Genomic DNA, 24,596 nt, shown 5'->3' with positions numbered 1-24,596 from the left:
GCGAGGGGAGCAGCGCTGCCCGGAGCGCACCCCCCGGCCGGGCTGCGCTGTCACGGAGGCTCCCACAGCACCGGCCCGGCCCGCACCCCGGGGTCTGTAACCACCCGGGGATAAACCTGCGGGAGTTTTCAGCCTCTTTGTCACGTCCCCGGCTTCTTGTCACATCTACTGTTGGCGTACACATTGCAGATTGTGATTTATCTAAGTAAGAAGCGAAGCTATTTGTGTTATTACTTAGGCTGAATAACTTCCCAGCTTCCCACATAAAATCCAACTTATTTTTTACACAACTTAACTCTGTAATGTCTTCCCTCCCCATCGGTATCAGTTAAACTGCTGGTTGAGCAAACTCTCGGGATTTTCTCACTGTGCAAGTGGTTCCCAAGCTCGGTGGTGCCGGTGGTTTCAGCAGGGAGCACGGCCACAGACAGACCCCAGGGCAAAACTGCTGTGGTAATTGGTGGTACCCTGCAAAACAACAACAGTATGAGCACTTGGAGCGAACATAATGGCCTTGCTATAAGCCCCAGTGGTTAAAATCAGCCTATGCACAGTAAGTTAAAGGACCATGGCCTGTAGTATTAACAGTACCAGAGCCTGAAAGAAAGCTAGAGGGCTCACAGATATAAATACACTGATTGATTGTTTAGTTCAGTCAAATTAAAATACTGTATCTTTAGATTAATACTGATAATCTTAACAAAACCAACTCTAGTTCACAGAATACAGATAGTAAAACTTAACTCCAGCAGAACTGAGGAACTTAATGCTCACGAGAAACCTATTTTTCATTTGTTCAAGTCTTGAAAGACAAAAAAAGTAGGTGAATAATGCTTTATTACATACCTGAATTGGTGATGCACAGTACTTAGCGTGTCAATTTATTTCAGACTGTGTTAGCTTATACTGCTTCCAATGTAACTGCTTCTGTGCATTGTCTTTGCTATGGTCATTCCATTTAAAGCTTACTCACATCCTTAGTGAAACAGGCATGATAATTAGATGTTGAAAAACCTGTTACCAACAGGTATGTTTCCCTGTCAGTGTGAAACTATCCATTCTAAATATTTTAAATGCCCATAAACATCCAAGCATAACTTCCCTTATATTTTTGGAATATTGACCTGGTTTTCAGCACTAAGTAGGAAAATGGAGCCAGAGGTAATACCCGTGAGATAATAAAGGAGCCTTAGATAATCCACTGGGGGCAGAACAGATCCATGGTTTTGAGTCTGATCTTAATTTTTAAGAAAAAAGTTGACAAACCTGAAATATGTAATTTCCTCACAGGGTTGACTAATAGATTTCACTATTATGGCTTCTTCAGTCTCCTGTATTTGTGGTTTTATGATCCAGTTCTCTTTTCTTGCTGGGAAAGATCTCTCTCTTCCTTAGAGATGCATGAAAGTTTCATATATATATATATGGAATACTTGGCAAAAGTGAGTGTGATCTAGTCAATACAGCATGAAGCATCAAGAGTTTATCCTGATAAAATGGATGCTATTCTGATAAGAAAGAACAGTTCATTGCAGCTCCTGTAGTGGAAACAAATACAGTCCTCATAAGGAATCCACAGTAGCTGCTCTATCTCCAGGCATTTCACCACCATACATTAAGGACTCCTGAGCATCTTAATTTATGCAACTTATTTTGCTAGAGGAACCAGAGACCAGGTCAGTTAGGAATCTAATATCTAGAAAAAAATAGATTCAGAATCAACTGGCTATATTCATATATGAAGGACCTCAATTCTGAAATCAGTGTCTTCCCAAAGCCTACTCAGAGAAGGCAAAACCCCACATTCATTTGAGTATATGGGAAAATCGAGTCACAAGCACATCTTAAAATTTAGTAGAAGCTTAAGGACTTTTAAGGATTTTTGATCCAAGACTCTTGAGCAGTCAACTAGTGTTCAGCCTGTAGGTTACAGTTAATGAATTTTTGCTCCATAAAACTGAAAACACTAGTTATAGTTCCATAAAGTTCTGTCTAGGAAAATTAGAAATAGCAGCTGAAATATCATACTACCTTACAATATATGCTGTAATTCTGTTGAATAGGCTGTTGAGAATGATATTTAATTACAGGTTTTTTTAAATGTTACTCCTAATCCATCCTTACTCATTTTACTGCAGAAAAAAACTGTATGAATTATGGTGGTGTCAGAGATCAGAGTAATACCTTATTCATCAGATACTGTGGTTAGTAGCTCATGTTTTGAAAAAAAAAAAAATACAGAAACTTCTTCAGATCAGGGAGTAACAGTTCACTATTGAACTTGTCTGGCAATTTAAAGACTTGCAGTTAAAACTTACTGACCACAGCAGAAAAACATGAAAAGCCAATTTTTGTTCTGGGCCAAAACTCAGATTTGGCTTTTATCCACTAGTTCTACATTTGCATAGGTGGCATTCTAGAAGAACTACTTGTATCCAGGTGTGTCAGCAATACTTGAGAATTTACTAGCATCTTGCCTGCCATTACATGGTTCATCTTCCACATAATTTTTTTTCCTCATGTGCTCACAAACACAGTAACACTATATTGATATCTTTTTGAGACAACATATTTAGTAACATTATTCTGTCAGAACACAATCAAATGCTGCCGCTTAAGATTAAGAAAATGCTGGTTACATAACAGAGCAAACATTGAAGATATATTTGGAAAGGACTTAGCTTCAAAGAAAAAGTCTATTTACAGTTCCAAGGGGAAGAAGAAAAGCCAGGTAAAGACATGCTCTGAAGGTAGGATTAGACAAGCAATGCTGAGATCTTAGAGTGAAGCCTTTCTTAGTAATTCTGTGAGGTTGTAAAAAGTAGGTCTTTGTTTTAGGCAAAAAAACCTTTTACATTTGAAAGGTTCTTTACTTTGGGGTAGGGAGTGTGTCTGTGTGGCAGTTCTTCAGATTAATTTTCTGCCATGTTTTCAACACCTAAATACCTCCCTGAAGTTTTAAGAGATCTTATATAGGAAAGACAACGTTATAAGATGAGAAGGCCCTGGGATATATTATTAATTTTATGTATTGAGATTAGTATTTGAGGACTTTACTATTTACCTCCTAGAATTATCTGTAAATCAGTGTCCAAAGGAAGAATCTTTGATGTTTATCAACCTCAGAAAGTTGCTATGGAATTGGAAAATTAACAAGTACAGCATCTGTGTTTAAGCAGTAAGGTATCTCTGTGGATATTGTCTAGTCTGACCTTGGCATGCCAGGCCTTAAACCAAGGAATCATCATTAAACACATCGTCCCTTATTTTTGCATTTATTTCCAACATGAACTTATCAAAGGTTTGGGTTAACTCAGTATTTTTAGCTGATAACCAGTTCCTAGACCAAAACCAGTCAACCTAGTGATACTACATGCAGTGATACTTCAAAGAATAACAGCTATGTGCCTTGGGAAGGGATCACATTCCCATCTCAGCTTCTCCTTCTTGGCTGCATAAGCTACATAGCCTTTCTGCCTCTTCAGCAAGCTGAATTGGCTCAATAAGAAGTTGGACAAGTATCAGAGCAGCATAAGAGGGAGGGAAATCAAGACCACCTCCTTCGGTAGCAGTTACCTGCAGATTGATTTGTTTGAGTGAATCTTCACTCTTAGGTCACTAGCTGACCATTTTTTGGTCACATTGAGGATGGAAGTGAAATGCCTTGCCTTCATCTTGTCAAAAGCCACTTGGATTTTCCCTACTAGGAAATGTGTTTGTTGGGGTCATGTGAGCATCTTTCTTCTAACCAATTCCCTTAATTTCTTCCTTCAGTATTGCTAGCATCTTAACATCTCACCACTTGAGAAGGAGCTCAGTTCCTCCCCCTCCACCCCCAAGGGCCAAAATAGCTTACTGTGTATTAGATTCAAAGATTTTTAGATAGATTGTATCACACTTAATGGACTGCTCTGTGCAGAATGTTAGATGAGATCACAGAATCACAGAATGTTAGTTGGAAGGGACCTTTGAGATCATCGAGTCCAACCCCCCTGCCAGAGCGGGGCCAAAAAAACCCAACAAACACAACTAGGGCAGATTACTCAGAAAGGCATCCAGACAGGTCTTGAAAGTCTCCAGAGGAGACTCCACATCCTCTCTGGGGAGTCTGTACCAGGGCTCTGTAACCCTCACAGTAAGGAAGTTCTTCCTTGTGTTGAGGTGGAACTTCCTGTGCTTGAGTTTGAATCCATTGCTTCTCATCAAGTGAATTTAAAGATGATGTAATAGTCCCTTCTGGCCAAACTCTTCTTAAATATATGAGAAAAGAAAGCAGAATGACAATGATACCTAAGAGTTTAAGACCTAGAGTATGTCCAAGAAGTTTCAAGTCAACTTTAACAGTAGCAACCTTCCTCTTCTCTGCTTGTTTCTTGCCAAGATATTAGAAGTCTTATTTCCATGGGTGTATTTTGTATTTGCAGAGGTTTGTGCAAAGGTAGTAATAAAATAATTATCCATTACTAATTTCAGAATACAGAGAAGTCTGCTAATTTTTCATAGTAGTTACAGTTGAACACATTTTCTGGATGTGATTATGAACATTCCTAAGTCAACATTTCTTTTCTTACTATTTTCTTATTCTTCTATTAGCAACATATTACTAACATTCTTTATAAATTACCTAGAGTGGTTTCAAATAATTCTGTAACTTTGGGACAATTGATTTATACTGTTAACTGTTCAGCCACTCTGTTTGCTTCAGTAATACTTAGAACTGATCAAAGAGTAGCCCTGTGGATGACTAACACTTAAGTGGCTTCAGTTTAAGCAGCTACATCATTACTCTTAACTTCTGGCAAAGAAGTTTTCTCTGGCTTCTGGAAGTTTTTCCTTTTCTGCTTCTATTACAAGTAATTGCCCAGAATAAAGAACAGGTTTTTTTTGTTTTGCCTTAAATGGATGTATCTTTCTAAGTAAGTAATTCTGTTTTAATAGTAGTAATATAGATTAACATAAAATACATAGGTGTATTGGTGAGTACTGATGCTGTAGCATTATAATAACATTTTACCAGATTGTAGCCAACCAGATCAGGTACTAGAGCTCTAATTCATTACCTACCCATTACATTTAGAATCTTTCATCATAGCCTAATCTTTAGCTGTAGAAGTTCCAGTTTGTTTTATACTGGTACTAATTCAAATAAAGTTAGATAACAACTATAGCTGTATTAAAAGTCACTGGAATGTAACTGGGCTCTCCCTACCTTTCCCTCAGAAAAATATTGATAGAGACTTCCAAGAAGCTATACCATCCTAGAAGGAACAAAAGTAAAAACATTAACATGCCTGCTGTGGCATCTGTACCTAAGGAGCTCTATCTCTCTACTTCATTGAAAGATCTCAACCAGAAGGTAGACATAAAACCTGAAAAGACAAGTGCAAAGAGGTAAATGTGTTTTAATTTATATAATATTAGAAGTATTAGTGTTACTCTCTTGAGCAAGTTCCAGAACAACTATGTTGTGGATCTAAATTTCTTCAAATATTTGTTAGATATAAAATCTTTGATAGTGTTACTTATAGATCTCTCAACTATTATATCAGATACATCTACTGCCTACAGAAGGTGACTTCACATATTGCCAAAACCTGACTTAGAGCATGATGCCCATGAAAATGAAATTACTTGCCCAGTACTTTTTTTCCATATCTCAGTATGCTGTTTAATTTTGGAAGATTTTAAATAAGACTAGTAGACAAACGAGCAAAGAGAAACATTATTTGGAGGGGCATTTTTGTAATTATTATTTAATTAAAGCCTTATGTTAAGATGGTAAAATTAAACCCTTAATATAGAGGCAGAGGCTGTGAACACCTAAAATAGTATCTTGTAACAAAAAAGTGTTTGGGGGAAAGTCAACAGTCATGTGCTTTACTCTTCTTTAATTTCAGTTATGTGCAAAGTGCCATTAAGATTTTCAAGGCAGCAGAGGAAAGCAGATTGGACCGAGATGAAGAAAAAGCTTACATCCTCTATATGAAATATGTCACTGTTTATAAATTTTTAATGAAGAGACCTGATTTTAAGCAGCAACAGGTATAAAAGTTTTCTGACTGGCTTCTGCACTTGTAGGAATATTAGAAGTGCAGAGAATTACACTAATGCACAGTGTTTTACACTGATATTAAATAAACTCACTTGTGACAATATTTTTTCCTCCTATTTTTGACAATTTTGTTGTTAATTGCTTTTACAGTTTGCTCTTCATACACATAAAGTGTAAAAAGTATCAGATCTGTGCATAGTTTTTCAGGGACAGGTATTGCTGTCACCTTTTTCCATTCAAACTTTTTTAAAACTTGCCTACCCCTCATTTATTAGTGCTATAGAATAATTTTACTTACAAACTCATGTTTGAGAGGAAAATAGTTTAATTAAAAATAGTTCCTTTTGTTGGCATATAATACCAACTGTCTCTACATTAGCACCTTTTTAGATGCATGAATATAGGCATTATTAAGCTGTACTATTAATATGTGGGGTGATGCTTGTAATTTTAGGATTATTTTCATTCCCTTCTTGGACCTACAAATTTTAAAAAAGCTGTTGAAGAAGCTGAAAGACTCTCAGACAGCCTTAAACTGAGGTACGTGAATACAGTTAATAGGTAACATAGTTTATTATACCTGAATCCTATACATGTGCAATTTCAGGTTTTCATGCTATTTAGTAGTAAAGAATTACACTGGAGTAGACCTTAGATACTCAAAACTCAAGAGATTTCATTATTTATCCACAGAAGCCTGTACTTAGAGATCATTTTCGTCATCACTTACACCAGTAACCTGCCACTGTATACAGTGTCTCTTTATTCTTGATAACTATGGTTTGTTGATACTGTCTCTTGTTCTTGGTTAATGACTAAAAAACCACAAGATATAAACTATATATATACACTAGAGATGATCAAGAGCTATTTCCTCCTTCTTTATCATAAAGCCTTCTGAAACCAAATATCCAAATAAATGTTCCTAATATTTATATACGTTAAAAAGTGCTCCTAGTGTGGATTTAGTTTACACTAACAAAACACACTTGATTCTTTAGCTAGCTGCTACACCTTTTCTGTACTTTGGCTACATGCAGGCATGTATATGGAAATACAGTTTTGCCAGAATGTAACTGAGCTAATGCTAATGGGCTTTTGGGTACCTCACATACAGCTGTCCAGTTGTGTCTTTGTGCCCTAAGCCACAAAATTGTGTTGTTAAGTTGTTCGAAGGTAGAATGTGTCTCTAGGTGATGCTTAGGGCAGTACATCTTGTGTCCAGCCTTACCTGCTCCCCATATCCTTAGCAATATTTCCCTCCTTTTCCTCTTTTAACTGCCTTCCCTTCAGCAAGGCATATTTCCCTTCCCACGCACCCCCCTTCAAGTGTTATTGTGAAATCTTACTCTGTGCCCTTCAAAGTGCTAAATCCAGAAAGTTAGTTTAGGTCAAGAAATAGGAGTGTACTTACACATATATGAAAAGAGACTTTCATGGTATTATCCATGAAATAATCTTATTTTTAATTAGGAGTCTTAAAATTCAACAAAACTAGAAATTCACTGTAGGAGTAAACACTGATAGAGTTATAGAGAATCAAAATTATTTAGATATTTATTGTTTAGTGATTTGTGGCTTTTTATAAAAGGAACTGAGTATTGAAAGTTGACAAAATTAGTAACTTTCAAGTACTCTGAGAAAATTGTATATATATTTAAAGTTAATACAAATGGAACATGACTCCTGTGTAACTACAAAAGTGGTTTCAGGAAAATTATTTGTATACTTTCTTCTCCAGGCAATAGGCCAACAAATAGTTTAAATGTTAATTGTTAACTAAAAGTGGAGCTGCTGAAACATGATTTGTATAGGAGTGGGAATACCTACATGAATGACCTGCTTCAAAGCTGTATCAGTGGGTAAATGGGAAACTGATGGGCAAATATTCCATATTGACAGAATTAAATTGAAATCTGAAGCATGCTTCAGTGCCATTAACTCCAAATAAGAGCAAAACTCTGTTCTAACTTATGATGTCATTGCCAAATCAAGAAGCCTGTATGAAAAAAAACTTACAGACTTGAAGACTCCTTCCTACTAGTGGGCAATTAATAGAGTAGACTTTGAGGAACAATTTGATTTAATGATCAAGTTGATTAGCGCAGTACTCGATATTAAATACAGCTGCATGGTTTTTGTAATTTAATCCTGATGAGGCAACATCTGATTAAAATGAACAATTACTAGTGCAGTTCAGTGTTCACATTTCACTGCTTGCTTCAGTCAAAGTTGTTAGTTCAAAAACATTTTTTCTTGGTTTATGGATCACCAGCAACACTTAACTTTGTTATGTTTAATGTAGCAGAATGCTGTTTAACAGTGATGTGACTATACAAACCTGCAGTTGGTGATCTGAAAGCTGTAGTATGAAGGTTGCTGGTTTACAATATTGTGATTGTCCTTAATTTTAAAGGCTAAGGCTTTATGGAAAGGACAGCTGTACCCAAGAACTAGGTCCACCAGAGCTCTCCAGTACACACGATTCTTGCATCAACTTCACTGTAGCTGCAGGGTTTGAAACAAACAGCAGGGACACATGTGATGACATAACAGCAGTATCAAGTCAGATTAAACCCTGCAGATGACTGCTACCATGTAAGTTGTTCTAATCCAGTTTCTCAGTGAAAGAAAATATAGACAACTGAATGAACTTACTCCTGACTGGTCTTGGTAGCTCTGTTGCAAAACCAAATACAATACCTGCAAAAATTGTTATGTTACATTTACCTGTAAGTTTACATGTTAAGTCACCAATACTCATTTCTTTTATCTACAAAATTAAATACCTGTTACATTTAGTGACACTATAGCTAAGCATGACCTCAGGTTTAGAGAACAAAATTAGTTAATCTTAAGAGCAGCAGCTATGAAATAGGACCCAAACCAGGATTTAAAAATAAGAAAACCAAGCCAAGTGTGGAATAAACAACATCATGCAGTCATGGAGGAAAATGTGGTTTGTTAGAAATACAAAAATTGACACACTTTTAACTTACTTTTTAAACTTTAAATACTCCCCCACCAAGACTTGATGATTCTGATCTTAACTATTGAAGGCTAGCCAGTAACAGAAGGTTGAAAAAAGTGCTTTTTTTTTTTTTGTCTTCCCAATAGATATGAGGAAGCTGAAGTACGGAAAAAACTCGAAGAGAGGGACAGACAAGAGCTGCAGAAAAAGCAAGAACCAAAAGATGATGAAAAAAGTTCAGCCAAAAACTCCTCAGAAAGTGCTGTGGATTCCATAGGAGAAAGCCAAAAGGTAACTCAAGGTGTTTACAGACTCTGTAATTCATTCTAAATCAATCTAGTGTTTGGTCTCTACTAGTAGCTATTTCCAGTTCAGAATCATGTTTTTTAAAATAAGCTTACGCTCCTATAACTCTTCTTTGAAAGATGTTGAGTCCTACCAACCTCCAACTCTTGGATAAGATAGACTGGGTTTTTTGTAAAGTCAAATTCTATTTTATAATAGAACTAGCTAGTGCAAGAGCCTCAAGGTAATAAGCTGATGTTACAGATAACATCTCCTTAGGAAAGAGCTGACTTTCCAGCAATAGTGTGGAAAGAAACCAATTTCTCAGCAAATCCTTTATGAATTTCTTCTACCAGATGGTTCTCTCCTAGGCTGTATTGCTTTCTTAACCATCTAGGTAGGGCAGCAACCTTGGTATCTTTTTAGTACATTCATCAACACATCTTTAAAAGAAGTTTCCTTATTGTAGGTTTCTTCCGGTGGCTTCTAGTCTTATCTGTTTCCTTCAAGCTCTGTGAGAGTCAGTGTCTGTTGGCCACCTTGTTTCCAAGTATTAGATCTTCAACTTTTTTTCCCCTCCCCTTCCAACACAGATTAATGGCGAGAGGAAGCATTCATTGGAAAGAAAGGATCAGTCTGACAGTCTGAGTGGTAAGAGATGCAACGTTCACATAGATGTGAAAAAGGTCTCCATATATGTACACACCTGTCACTTAAGCAGTTGCAGTATGTAAGGAGTTATTTCACATTCAGAGTATTCTGATGGAATTCTAGTATCCTGCGTTTCAGTAACAGTGACTTAGTAATTATTTAAGCTCCATTTGGCAGCCTTCATTGCTTCTCTTAGAACTTAGAAAGTTGCACTTAGTTTTTTAACTTTTTAATAACTAAAGCTGAACTAGCCCTTGACCACTAGAGTGGTCAAAGTATGAAGAAAAATGCCTCCTTGACTGATAAGAAAAAAATCTAGACAAGACTGAAATGTGTCATCTTTCTCAATTAAATAAGAATTTTTTCTGTACCCCTCCCAACCTTCTTGGTTTTGTTCCTGTAATAAATACATGAAAGTGTTCTCTACAGTTCTTAACTGAAGAGGAATATCTGCAGCATGTAATTTACAAATGCTTTCCTGCATAGCTTGATTTAAATGTGACCACAAAAAGGTAAAACTAGCTTATCACAGCAGTGTTCAGTATTGTCTAAAGGAGCAGATCAGGTACAAATTAGCACAGTGGTGGGAACAAAAGGGCCAATGTGTTTATTCTCTAGTTTCTCACCTCTATGACTCTGTGGGACTTTTCTGTTGTATTACATCTGTTCAGAGTCTTGATTGTCCAGTCAGATGTGGACATAGCCATGTACATTTATGATGTTGCTTTTTGCATAAAATAGCTTCTGTATTTCAAGGAGCAGTCACACCTGAAAAACTGTTTGCAATGATGTCGGACAAAAACATTGAATTGATCATAATGGATGCTCGAAGACTGAAGGATTATCAGGAATCCTGTATTCCAAGATCTGTCAGTGTCCCAGAGGAAGCTATCAGTCCTGGGTATGAAATAATGTGAAATGATAGTGAAATATTTAATTTTATACACCTATAAATTGACTAAAAAATATTATATGCTTTTAAATCTTGTACACTTTGTTTTGGAGTCCCTGGTCCATACCAGGGGGTTAGATGTACCTGGACAACTCTGTTATTGCATGTACTGACTTCAAGCCAGAGCATTTTCTCTTTCTAAGCACATAAAGATATATGGTTTATATATTGATGGACAAAATGTTACTTGTATATCTGTTTTTAAATGCATGTTAATACATTTTAGAGTTACTGCTAATTGGATTGAAGCTAGACTCCCAGAAGATTCTAAAGATCCATGGAAGAGGAGAGGACACTTTGATTATGTTATACTGCTAGACTGGTTTAGTTCTGCTGAAGACTTGAAGCTAGGAACAACTCTTCAGAGCCTGAAGGATGCACTTTTTAAGGTTGGCAAGTTTTGCATTTTCTATTAATTCATCACAATAAATAAAAATTCTTAAAGCACCTATAACTACAAAGTATACAGAAGACTTGATACTTTGGCAAACATCTTGATTCAGAGACTCCTCATTTTGATAGCAGAAGCATAGTCTGAAGTTTCACATTCTCACAGTTGTGGTCTAGTTGAGGACAGTGTCATATATTAAATAGGTAATAGAATTATTCAAATCCCCTCCTCAACAACTAGCTCATAAATTTAGAGTTCTTGGCTGACAGAGCTATTTGGCAAAGTACTTAGTACTGTTTGGCCAGAAACGTTGTCACCCTCTTTCCTGTATTAGCAACTGTAATTCCTCATTCATGGGAACTGGCTGGCCACCTGCATATGCAGGCTGAAAAGGCTGGCTTCTTTGCAGTCCTGTCAGCCAGGCACTTTTAAGAACAGAGGAGTTTTGGTGAAGGAGATTTCAGAAATATTTTGAGCATGGTTAACTTGTGTGCATTATTGAAAATAACTTTTAGAAAAACATGAATTTAAATTTGAGCCGTCAACAGCTCAAGGAGTGTATAGACTCAATATTAACTGATGCTCAACAACTTTAGGTCAGAACTCTGGCTACAGCTGTGTTGTCACTACTCTATATAGGCGGCTTTTGTGAAGGACTGCATAGAATATTCTGTTACAGAATATTCTCTGAAGCTCTGTGCCTTGTATTCCAATACCAAGAACCTCAGGAGGAGGCCAGTCTGGAGCCTGAACTCTCAGGGGTCTTTCAGAAAGTTAACATTATGCTTTCTAAAGTCAATGCCCTTAATTACTCAGCAAACTCATCAGATAAGAAACTGAAGCAAATGCTATAATAAAAATAATTTTCTTCATGAAGGATTGTTACCTGAAGCAGTAGTAAGTGGTTCCTTCTGTACTGGACATAGTCAGACTCTGTTGTAGGTAAAACCAGGAACCTGTGTTGTTGGGCATTCTCCAAACACAAAGAAGACCCCAGCTCCCCAGAGGGATTTTGCATCCTGTTTAATTCTTATTTTAAAATCTCAAAAGTAACCTGTCTCTTAATGTAATTACTAGACACACAAATTTCAACAACACTTCTACAATGTAAAAAGTTTATTTTCTACTTTTAAATAATTTAAAACTTTTTCTTCTTACAGTGGGAAAGCAAAACTATACTGAAGAATGAACCTTTAGTTCTAGAAGGAGGTTATGAAAACTGGCTCCTTTGTTTTCCCCAGTACACAACAAATGCTAAAGTAATTCCACCCCAGCACAGCAGAAGTGAAGCAGTGACTGTTTCTTGTAAGTATAAAGGATGACCTCCCTTTCCCTCCTAGAGTGTTTAATATTATTGGATGAATCCTTAATTCATGCAAATTTGTTTGGGATAGCCTTGTTCTGCCTAAATCCAAGTTTTGAGGTGGAACATGGGGGTTAATTTGCTTTTGTGTGTTTTTATGAGTTCTCTCATGCTTCCTCCTCTCCCCCCTTCTAAAGTGGATTTTACGTATCCATCCCTGGAGGAGCCAACTCCTGTTCCACCTGCTGTTGCTATAAAGCCATCTACAGTGGAAGTGATTGAAAATGAACAAATGGGAGATAACCTGGAAGAGAGACTAAAATCACTTAACAGACCAAACATACAGGACACTGCTATTCCAAAATCTGACAGTTCACTTGTAGTTAATCCAGTATCAATTACAAGAAGTATTCCTGAGGTAAGCTGTACTTCTCTTTATTTTAAAGCTAGCATATAGTTAATCTGCTAGAGACCCATCACACACAGAAGCCTAAATCCACAAAGAAACATGCTCAGTATTTAAGCCTTGTATGTAAATACAGAGACTACTGATGGTCTGTAATGCCATAGGAACTAATCTACAGAACTTGATAAAACTGAAAAAACTTAATATAATTGCAGAGATATTTTGAAATGAGCACCTGAGAAAGTGAAGGTCAGCAGTTGATAATTAATTCAGTAAGTCTATAAGCCAACTTTTCTACTCAAAACATATCTGTGATGTAGTACAGGGAGGATACTTGGGTTGTAGCTTACCTTGGCAGTTCCAGAGGTCTGCTTTCCAGAGACTGTCTTTTCTTTCAAATAACATCTCGGGTTTTGTCACTGTTGGCCCAATAGTGAAAATACAGGGATTCATTTCTTCCTTTCATGGGGATAAAATTTTAAGAATACCTTTATAGACTCATTGCATCAAAATAAACATTTTCCATAAGAGATAAGGCTAAAGTCAAATTCTTCACTTCCCCCCTTCTAGATGATGCCTTTAGTACAGATTGCAGCTAAAGGACCTTAAATCTTATTTCTTCCAAACTTCTACTTCAGCATAAAAATCTACTTGCTCTCCTAGGTTTGAGTACAACCTTTCTTAAATACCTCTCCCCCTCAAGCAGATCTGCCTTAATCACATGATCTGTCACATGATTGAAAGAGCCAAGCCCGAATTAGGCTGCCTGATTGCCCTAAAACATTCACCTTTGAAAGCTTGAAAATAAGGAGTTGTAATCAGTGCTTAATGCTGTCCTTATGGTGTTGTAGGGCTTGTTGATTCTTATCTCACATATGGAAGTTAAGTGGATACCTAATTTTACTAACAAGCAATTTGAATTGCCAGATTTAATGAATTTGAAAGTTCAGTGTCTCTCTACCAGAAGTAATTTTTATGTCCTCTTTATTCTCTTGTAACTCTCACTTAGAAGAAGCTTAGCTAACAGGGCACTAGTAGCTGCAGTGAATTGTTCTACACCTTGTGTTGCAGGTTGATCGTACTAAAAAACCCTCACTAAAAATCCCTGATGATAAAAGACCAAAATCTGAAAGTACAGTCAATGAAAGCCAGTCTCTTGAGAATGGGCAAGTAATTCCAGACCGGTCCACAAAGCCACTGCGTGATGCAAAGAGCTTTCTAACAGAAGAAGAAAGAAGTCAGATACATGCAGAAACTGCTGCTCTGTTAGAGAAAAACAGACGGGAAAAAGAACTTCGGGAGAGGCAACAAGAGGAACAGAGAGAGAGACTCAAGCGAGAAAAAGAGGAACAAGAACAAAAAGCAGAAGAACAGAAAGAAAAGGAACAAAAAGAAAAGCTACAGCAATCCAAAGAGGACAGAGAACAGAAGGAGAGGAATGAGCAAATAAAAAGAGAACAGGAGGAAAAAGAACAAGAAAGAGCACGTAAAGAAGCAATGGAAGGAAAAAAGCAAAATAAAAATGAACTAGAAAGCATTGGTGCAAAAAGGATTGAGATGGACAAAATGTCTGTGGAAGAAAGAGAGAAAGGAACCCGAACACCAGAAATGCAGAGACGTGCACTGGGTGATGCATCTCAGACTTCTGTGACTGTTCCAGGCAAGGTTAGTGAAAAAATCATCACCAAATATAGAGTAATTATTCAGGATGATTTATCAGTCTGTACTCTAGTACCAATCTAGAAATTTTAAATACATAATTGGGTTTTTATTTAGGCCATTTTTACATAAATGTAGAGGAGAAAGTTAAAACCAAGGCACAGATCTTATTTTTTTATTATTTTTTTTTTGCAAGACAGCCTCAATTCTTAAAGAAGTAGTATTTCTTAAAGAAGTTGGATGAAATCACAGAATGTTTGGAGTTGGAAGGTACCTTAAAGATCTTAGAGTTCCAACTCCCCTGCATAGGCAGGGACACCTTCCACTAGAACAGGCTGCTCAGAGACTCATCCAACCTGGCCTTGAACACCTCCAGGGATGGAGCCCCCACAGCATCTCTGAGCAGCCTGTTCCAGTGTCTCACCACCCTTACACTGAAAAATTTACACCTGATCTCTAACATAAATCTCTTCTTTCAGCTTAAAATCATTACCCCTTGTCCTCTCACTGCAAGTCCGTGTAAAAAGACCCTCTCCAGCTTTCCTGTAGGCCCCCTTCAGGTACTGGAAGGCCACTGTAAGGACCCCGCCAGAGCCTTCTCTTCTTCAGGCTGAACAACCCCAACTCCCTCAGCCTGTCCTCATGAGAGATGCTTCAGCCCCCGGATCATTTCCGTGGCCCTTCTCTGGACACGTTCCAACAGGTCCACATCTTTCTTGTGCTGGGGCCACCAGAGCTGGATGCAGTGCTCTAGGTGTGTTGCACGGTTGTCACACGCCAGGGACAGAATTACATTCTCGTAACAAACTCTTTGGTGCCCCCAGCTGCACAAACGATGATAGAACAATTTCGTTGAAAAGGAAGCATAGGAAGCAAAGCAATACACAAATCTAGTATTTTGTGAGAACAGTCCAGTTCCAGTTCTTTGTGGGGGGATCACAGTTCTTTTTTTGCTTTGTCACAGTGAGAAGTGAAAGGGGAAAAGTCTTTCATTAAAAACAAATTGTAAAACCCACAGCTTTAGTGGGGGAGACTAGTGTAGGTGGAATTTTTGCACTTCATTTCTAAGATCTTAAAATGACATAACAGACTGTCTTATGTAATACAGTGTTCAGCTACAAAGGCTGTAATTGCCTGTACAATAGACTGGGATGAATAAACATGATGTGTAGATACCTGTTCTAACCACTTCTTTGTGGCACGTGCATTAACATAAAAAAAAAAGAAAATGTAACTCTGCTTTTCCCTCTTTTGCTTTATCAGCATTCTTTACTGCCATTGCAGATGAAAATTGAAAGCCTTCTCTCAAAATCTTTTACAGTATACTGGGGTTAAAGGACAACCAGACAGTGGAGCTCAAAAGCCAGGACCCCTTAGAGAGGATTCTGAACAAGATACTGAAAGACTTAAAGTAAATACAATGTGTTGTATGTAGCCAAAACCAATCAAGCACAGATGCTTTATGATTATTGTGTTAAATTCCACCTCATTTCAATTTTTAAAGTCATCATCTTAGAAAAGACTATGCCATGCTTACAGCTGTTTGCTTTTTTTTTTCATTTGTTGTCATAGTCATCTGAAAAAATACTTGAGTCTTTCACTAGAAATCTTCATGTTTCTGATGGCATTAACAAGCCTCCCACACTTGTTCATCTCATGCATACTCCTTTGCAAGGGAGAAAAGGTCATTGTGTGTGTTTAACAGAAGCAGATATTCTTAATAAAATTGCTTCTTTAGGGAAGAAATCAGGTGTTCAGACTTTTGTAAGACTGAATTGTCTTTTTTTTTCTTTTTCCTGGAGCATGTCAACAAGTGTTTTGTTTAGATTGAGTGATACAAAATAGTAGCACTATATTACCCTTACACAAATTGTAGTTCCAGCTATAATTAAGGATTTCTTATTGAACTGTGTTGCATTAAATCATGTAAATGTATAGGTAAAGTCACAGGCAGCTTGCTGCTCTGCATAAGGAACTGTACATACCTGACATTTCCATGTATTTATTAGTCTCAGCGGGAGCCACTAATAAGAGCCCGAAGTGAAGAAATGGGAAGGATAATACCAGGACTGCCTGCAGGTTGGGCAAAGGTAACTTTCTATTCTGATGTGAAAATAAAGTTCTCTTGTGCAGTTTTGTAATGCACTTGAGTTGTGTCTTATGCCTAAGTTAGATAATTTTATTTAAAATAATAATACTAGTAATTTCATTTCCCCCACTTCAACTTCCAGTTATTTTCTGAATTTTAACGTAATTTGTATGAAACCAGGAGAACTCACCTGTTTCTGGTACTAAGCAGTTGCTGTTGAATATGCATTTTGGTGAAACTGGTGCTTTCCAGTAAGTTTAATCCATTAAGTATTGAGGCCAGTCATGACTGTTAACATCTCAATGTTTGAAAAGCACATACAAAAAAGTATTGAAAAGTCCTTGCAGTAGTTTAAAAATAGGTAAGTAAGTTAATGATGGATTTTTACTTGTTTTTGAAACAGTTTCTTTTTTTTCCCCCTAAGTTTCTGGATCCAGTCACTGGAACCTTTCGTTACTATCACTCGCCAACAAACACTGTTCATATGTATCCACCAGAAATGGCTCCTTCATCCACTCCTCCATCAACCCCTCCAACTCATAAACCCAAGCCACAGGTGACTGTTGAACGAGAAAGAGAACACTCCAAACTGAAGCGCTCCTACTCTTCCCCAGATATAACCCAAGCCATTCAGGAGGAAGAGAAGAAAAGAATTCCTGTAACTCCTGCCGTCAATCGTGACAATAAGTACGTTCAGTTACACCACAACTCATGCAATCTCATAGAATATAGAACTTAATCTTTGTGTTTAACCTACTGAAATTCATTAATATTTTTAAAGTGGGTTTGAAAGGATGAAAGAGTGATAGACAGTTTTCATTGCTAAAAGTTCAGTGTTCAGTTATCCTTTGAGAATTACTGCAATTGTTATCTATTAACGTTAATTTTTAATTATTGTCACTGGACAATAGTTGCTTTTCAAGTGGTGCTATTTTTGTTAGCCTATTAAATGCCAGTCTCCCGACAGCCTGTGAAATGCAGAGTTCTCAGTTTGTAAATTTGGTTAAATCGATAGCTAATTCGTCACGTTTGAATAAAATAAAAATAAAATCCAGAACCACTGATGGAGCCTATATTCAGTCTCCTTATAGGCCAGTGTATGTGGCTTTCTCACTGTTGCATTGACCCAAGTACCTTAAATGATGGTATTGGGTCACATCTTGTGCCCAAGGTATTTTGGTTCTGTTGGCTTATGTGCACAGTCTTGTCACGTCTGAGACTCCTAAAAAAGAATATCTTCCTTACAGACCAGTTTGTTATACTAAAGCAGAAATTTCAAGACTCTCTGCATCACAAATTCGGAATCTTAATCCTGTGTTTGGGGGATCAGGACCAGCTCTTACAGGACTTCGGAATCTAGGGAACACTTGCTATATGAATTCCATTTTACAGTGTCTGTGCAATGCACCTCACCTGGCTGATTATTTTAACAGAAACTTGTATCAAGATGATATTAACAGGTAACAATCTCCTCTTATTCTCATCCTTTAATTTAGAATTTAAATGTAAAAATCTGCCTTTACAATTGTTGATGCAAAAAAATCACTTACTGGCATTAAGGGGAGAGTTGGTTCCTTGTCAAAATTTGTGTGGGTGACAAAATAGATTTTACTGGACAGTCTTAATGAAATTGTGCTTAATGTTTAAATATAAGTGTCCTAGAGTGTCCTAAAACCAAACAGAATATGTAAATAATAGTTTACATAGCTGGCAACACCTGTACCTTCTGTCAGCCCAGTCTTCAATGTGAAACCAAATTACAGTGCCAAAGTAGACAAAAATTTTAACTGTCCCCACAGCCATTTTTTTCTTGGTCTAAAAAAATCTTGAAAAAACTTTGAAATTGGGATGACGTCTGGAATTACAAACAATATTTTTATTTTAAAATGTTACCAAATCATTAACTGAATGGCTTTTTTTTTTTTTTGTCTGTTTATTGTATAGGTCAAATTTCCTGGGGCATAAAGGTGAAGTGGCTGAAGAGTTTGGTGTAATAATGAAAGCTTTATGGACAGGACAGTATAAATATATTAGTCCAAAAGACTTTAAAATTACAATTGGGAAGATTAATGACCAATTTGCAGGATATAGTCAGCAGGATTCCCAAGAACTACTTCTCTTTCTAATGGATGGCTTGCATGAAGACCTAAATAAAGTAAGCAAAACTCTTGTAACAAAATATACATCTGTCACAAGATCAAGAGAAATTAATTTTTAAAAGATCCTCTTATTTCATTAGACAATGATGTTACTGGAACCTTGTATAGAAGAAAAAACCTAGTATTCAGAATTGACGTAGGAATTTATTTGGAACAGTATAAAATATGGAAGGAAGTAGGGGAAGAAGCCTAACTAGATAAGAAATGGAGGACTACACTGAGAAGTGTAAATACTCTTGCAAATCTTGAATAGTATATTTGCCTAGGGATGAGACCTTCTGATTTTACATATGTTAACTATGGCTGTGTATTTAAACTTACCTTACCCAGGCTGACAACAGGAAAAGATACAAAGAAGAAAACAATGATCATCTTGATGACTTCCGAGCAGCAGAACTGGCCTGGCACAAACACAAACAGCTGAATGAATCCATCATTGTGGCACTCTTCCAAGGCCAGTTCAAATCCACAGTGCAGTGTCTCACATGTCACAAGAAGTCCCGGACCTTTGAGGCTTTCATGTACCTGTCGTTACCACTCGCATCCACCAGTAAATGCACATTGCAGGTAGGCTGGGAGAAACAGTCCTTGCAGAAAAAACACTCCTCTGTGACCTCAGTGTGATGTTGCTTCTGCTCAGCCTCTTGTCAAGCTCAATATTAGTGAAGTGTCAATATCTCAGCTTAATTTAATTTAACCTGAAACATGAACAGATCTGAGTCGTCATTATTTTTAATTTTGTAAGTTTTTTTTTTTAAAAAAAAAGGTAATTCCTTAAACTTTTCAAATACAATCAGGATGGAAATACTGAAGCCACAGTAGCAGAAAAGATGTATAGTATATCTTTTTTAGATCATAGTATAAATAGTTTGTTGTTTTTAAACAAAAAATTGCAGGTAAAGTTTTAGGACTTGACTTCCACGTATGAATTTAACTTTCCTCATCTTTGATGAGGAAACTGCTGCAGGTTAGCAACCAAAATAAGACCCAAACATTTTTGCTATACTTTAATAAACACCTGTCCTTCACAATCTCTGTATGCATTTTGTTTTAGGAATGCCTTAGATTGTTCTCCAAAGAGGAAAAGCTCACTGATAACAATAGATTTTACTGTAGCCATTGCAAAACTCGAAGAGACTCTTTGAAAAAAATAGAAATTTGGAAATTACCACCTGTTCTTCTTGTGCACTTGAAACGGTAAGAGAAACAGTGAAAATTAATTAGGATTAAGTGACCAGGCTTTGCTGGAGGCTGATGGTTCCACTGCAGCAGCTAACCAGTTTTAATTAGAGAAAGTTTCAGATGTGTTTCCAGTTGTAATGTTGCGAGAATTTTATTTCCATCTGATGCCTGTTTTATTATACTGTAGTTGATGAAGCACTTTTACAAATAATCTTTTCATTTGTGCTGAGAAACACATGTGCAAGCATTAACAGAATTGGGAACCAAATGCTTTAGTCGGGATCATGTCTTTGTTCAAACAAACAAACATGCTCAACATTCTTAAATAGCTTGTTGACAACCTGTAACTTTAATTATGCCTTTTAATTCTCTAGATTTTCCTATGATGGAAGATGGAAGCAAAAGCTTCAAACTTCTGTAGATTTCCCATTGGAAACTCTTGACCTTTCACAGTATGTTATTGGTCCAAAGAATAACTTGAAGAGATACAATCTGTTTTCAGTATCAGTAAGTAACCACATCACATTTTAAAGTTAAGCTGGTCTTTATGGTAAGACTTAGTGTTAGGTTGTGTGATTCAACTAGGTTTCCAGGCTGCCTACCAGGTTGCAGAGTAAGTTGTATTCTAAAATAGAATTACTGGTATTTAGTAAAAATCTCACATTCTAGTTTTATTTCCCTAAGCAGGGAAGAAATGGCAGCTTTCCATGCTTTTCATTCTTTTATTCTGTTTACAGAATCATTATGGTGGATTGGATGGAGGGCACTATACAGCCTATTGCAAAAATGCTTCAAAACAACGCTGGTTCAAGTTTGACGACCATGAAGTATCTGAGATCTCAGCATCATCTGTGAAATCCTCAGCTGCATATATTCTCTTTTACACTTCTTATGAACAGCGAGCAGTGGACATGGCCACATAAAGTAGTGTGGGTTAAGACAACTGGTTTTCCTTTTATAAGAGCAAAGCAGATATGGGAAGGCATATAAATATGCAAAACTGTGACAAACAGTCACTTGCAGGTAGAGGGATGGTTACAGCAGCTTTTCTGCAAGCAGGCTCTTTCTGGTCAGTACTAGTGCTCAAGAATCAGAAGACTGATGAATAATGCTTGTGGTAATACTGCCATCTGTGAAACCATTTAAAAAGCATACTTGCATTACCATTTATTTAAAAACACAACTATATTTTTAGTCTGCTCCAAAATTAAATTCTAGCTTAGTCATCTGAAGCCAATTAACAAGTAGTTTAAAATGTCTTAAAATCCAAAGGCATATCTTGACTTCTATTTTTTTTCTTTCACTGTTATGGCCTTTTCACATTTCTAACCTTAAGCTTGATTCTACTGTAAATACTCTAGAATGATGTAAACAGTTAGGAATGTAAGTGTACATATTGATTGCATACTTGCACATCAGAACTATGTATATAATAAAATGTTGTCCTTTTTGTGAGAATCTCTAAAACTCAGAGGATTACGTTTATTTGCCAGCTCTAAGTAATTGCAACACTACTTAATAAAGCAGAGCTGTGATTTTTTTTTGTTAGCTTTTGTCAATATTTGTGCACTTCAGAGTTATTCTAAACAAACAAGATTTTCCTTTTTAATTTTTTAATATAAATTTTCATGTACACATGCATTAAAAACCTTACTGAAGAAATGATTTAAAATATATCCTGTTAAATGTATGCTTGGGTTTGGTGTTTTTATTCTCAAGTAGTTGTGTAATTGTCAGGATTCTATATAATGACAGCCTGAATAATTTGTACAGTTTAAAGACTGTTCACATGAAAAAAATACTACTTTGTGTAAAACTGATTAGTTTAGAAATTATTTTAGTTGCAGCTTGTGCATTTCCTTGCTCTGGAGTTGGATTAATTTTCCCTCTCTGATTAGGTTGGCATTCAGAAATCTTAAATCCTACTTTCTGAGCTTTCATCTGTCTACTTGTGTGTCTTCATGATGGAATTAAGACTATGACTGTTTTTCCACAGGCTAAGCTGCAAATGAACGTACAGTGCTAGAGGGACAAAAATTACTAGAATAATGCCTTTTCCCCCCCTCTCTTAATGGTCACTTCATCCCCTCCTCTCTTCTGAGACATACACCCTCGGTTTGGTCGGATGCTTTCACCTTTGTATCCTACTGGCAGTTTCTGAAAGGCATCTTAACATCATGTACTTAATGAACAGAGAAAGGGGAATTTTCAGGTGAGTGCATCTTAGGTGCTCAGCATTAATTTTCTTTTGAGGGATGGATGAGGATTGTCACAGAAAACAACCACTAGACCTTACACAAATGGAGCAGAGACATTTCTTAGCAGGCACAGAAGCTGTAACTCTTCTCTCTAGAAATTACCTCCTGAAAGACCACGAGAGATGATCAGGCATTGAAATGCTGTAGTTTATTGATGAAACACAGTGTGGCTAATGCTGCCAATGAATCCTAATTGCTGGCCTACTCACTGTTCATTTTCCATGTCTAGCAGATATTTAATAGCTGCAGAGAAGGCTTTGACAGGTGTAGAACAGGAGATAAGCTGTATTAGTCTGCAGTGGGCAATTCGGAATCTCGGTGATGTGTGCATCATCAAAGCTGTACCAGTTGTGGGTGACTGAGTGCTTGCAGAACGCCGTGTAGTGGCCATCATCCAGAAAACCAGAGTGGTTCTGTAACAACACAGGCTGTTAAAACAGAAGGCTTGTTTCTCCTTACAGGCAAAGCAAGGAGCTGGCAATCTTTGTGTTTCTCTATTTGCAACCTGGTGTGTCCAGGTGGCCAAGAAGGCCAATGGCATCCTGGCCTGTATTAGAAACAGTGTGGCAAGCAGGACCAAGGAGGTGATCATCCCTCTGTACTTGGCGTTGGTGAGGCCACACTTCAAATACCGTGTCCAGTTTTGGGCACCTCAATACATGAAGGACATCAAGGTGCAGGAGTGTGTCCAAAGAAGGACAACAAAGCTGGTGAAGGGCCTTAGAACAAGTCTTATGAGGAGCAGCTTTTGGAGCTGGGGCTATTTAAGTCTGAAGGAAAGGAGGCTGAGGGGAGACCTCATTGCCCTCTACAACTACCTGAAAGGACATTGTAGAGAGGTAGGTGGTGGTCTCTTCTCACAAGTGATAGAACAAGAGGGAATGGCCTCAAGTTGTGCCAGGGGAGGTTTAGACTAGACATTAGGAAGAACTTTTTCACTGAAAGGGTTGTCAGACATTGGAACATGCTGCCTAGGGAGGTGGTTGAGTCACCATCCCTGGATGTGTTTAAAAGTCATCTAGATGAGGCACTTGAGGACATAGCTCAGTACTGGACTTGGTAGAGTGGGGTTAATGGTTGGACTCGATCTTAAAGGTTTTTTCCAACCTAAGTGATTCTATGATTCTACAAAATATCTATATATAAAATACATATGAAAAGCTTGTACATTGTTAGTGGAACAGAGAAACAGTGTTCTCTCTCTCACATGCTCTAACTACACTTTATAAGTGCGAACAAGCACAGGCTTCACCTGCTGCCTTGGGCAGGGCACTGCAAGTAACAGCAGGAAAGGCAAAGCTCACCACTACAGCAGACAGGCTGTACTCTGTGTCCTTGCCAGGAAGTGGGGAACTGTAAGGAGAGAGATCCAGGTTGCTGAGCGGGTAGCTGATGGCAGTGGAGAGTTTCCTTCTGCACCTGCCTTGCCATTCAAACCTGAAACAAATGTTTCCTTCTTTTAAACAACACTCAACTTGTATTGTGGTTGCATGTTTGGCAGGTGTATTTCTATAACTGCCCACTTAGCATCCAGGTACCAAAAGTACTATAAACACCATTTTTTTCCTTTTCTGCAGATGCAAGTGAGTGTTGTTCATGTCTCACAAACCCCTGGAAATGAGAATGTACCCCATCCAGACTGTACCTCTTTAGGTGAAAAATAATGATCTGTGGTGCCTTGGTTATGGTGCCCTTTACTGCAGCATCTTGTTTAGTTCCACAGCAGGAACAGTGGATTTGGTTGGTCTGAGTCAGTGTGTCTTGCTTAAAGAAGCATCTCAGACAGTCCTGTCAAAGAAAATAAAAATAATCGTGATCAAACAGCTCTCCAGCCCTGCAGATCCTAAGCAAGGTAAAAGAAGGGCCTGTTGTATTTTGGAGCTCTCTTGCTAACTGAAGCATGACATTACAAGAACACTTGGAACCAACAGCAGCCAACATTGGCTTCCTTTTTCCCCCAAGAAAATAATGAAATACTTTGATGATTCAAAGAAACCCTCACAGTTGCTACTGAACAATCTTAATATCCCTCAATCCCATGGCAATGCAGGAGCATTGCTCCCATCACTTTACCAACCTCTGCAATCCAGAGACCTGTACAGAAACCCCAGCTCCTCACAGGACCAGTTCGAACACTATCCATTAGTGCCCATGAAACCAAAGTAACTGAAAACCTGCATCTTTTCATAGACATGTTACTTTAAGCAACCTATTCCCCTGTGAAGCAGAAAGCAGCAG

General features: G+C 37.5%; 2 protein-coding genes across 3 annotated transcripts in view; one reads left to right on the top strand and one right to left on the bottom strand.

The window, feature by feature from the left end:
* The first annotated feature begins 5,287 nt into the window (after positions 1–5,287).
* On the top strand, positions 5,288–21,790 carry USP8 (ubiquitin specific peptidase 8). 2 transcript variants are annotated; one of them, XM_009994467.1, is made up of 19 exons: positions 5,288–5,391; positions 5,898–6,042; positions 6,507–6,592; positions 9,170–9,314; positions 9,902–9,959; positions 10,716–10,860; positions 11,138–11,300; positions 12,463–12,607; positions 12,803–13,023; positions 14,083–14,676; positions 15,992–16,081; positions 16,680–16,760; positions 17,184–17,446; positions 18,007–18,219; positions 18,704–18,914; positions 19,249–19,485; positions 19,973–20,115; positions 20,475–20,607; positions 20,838–21,790. In XM_009994467.1, the coding sequence occupies exons 1-19, from the start codon at positions 5,288–5,290 to the stop codon at positions 21,021–21,023; spliced, it is 3,363 nt and encodes a 1,120-aa protein (XP_009992769.1). In that variant the 3' UTR covers positions 21,024–21,790. The 2 variants fall into 2 exon arrangements, with proteins under 2 accessions (XP_009992769.1, XP_009992768.1); XM_009994466.1 differs by having other exon boundaries at positions 10,701–10,860.
* Positions 21,791–22,594: 804 nt separating this feature from the next.
* Positions 22,595–24,596, bottom strand: part of USP50 (ubiquitin specific peptidase 50) — a 14,525-nt gene continuing 12,523 nt past the window's right edge. The window contains exons 11-13 of the mRNA XM_009994560.1: positions 24,004–24,146; positions 23,663–23,795; positions 22,595–22,771 (exon numbers count right to left, since the gene is read on the bottom strand). Of these exons, the coding sequence (XP_009992862.1) occupies positions 22,595–22,771; positions 23,663–23,795; positions 24,004–24,146 (453 nt within the window). The remainder of the gene's footprint in view (positions 22,772–23,662; positions 23,796–24,003; positions 24,147–24,596) is intronic.

The sequence above is a fragment of the Chaetura pelagica genome, unplaced genomic scaffold (genome assembly GCF_000747805.2).
Source record: "Chaetura pelagica isolate M959 unplaced genomic scaffold, ChaPel_1.0 scaffold222, whole genome shotgun sequence".
NCBI lineage: Eukaryota > Metazoa > Chordata > Aves > Apodiformes > Apodidae > Chaetura > Chaetura pelagica.
The sequence above is the reverse complement of the archived record's forward strand: the minus strand, read 5'-3'. Positions and strand labels throughout refer to the sequence as shown.

What these genes read in the sequence shown, in the direction of transcription:
- USP8 (XM_009994466.1), top strand. Translation starts at nt 5,288, where the DNA reads ATGCCTGCTGTGGCATCTGTACCTAAGGAGCTCTATCTCTCTACTTCA. An exon ending in GCCGTCAATCGTGACAATAA is followed by an intron (nt 17,447 to 18,006) that starts GTACGTTCAGTT and finishes TCTTCCTTACAG; the next exon opens with ACCAGTTTGTTATACTAAAG. An exon ending in CCAGTAAATGCACATTGCAG is followed by an intron (nt 19,486 to 19,972) that starts GTAGGCTGGGAG and finishes ATTTTGTTTTAG; the next exon opens with GAATGCCTTAGATTGTTCTC.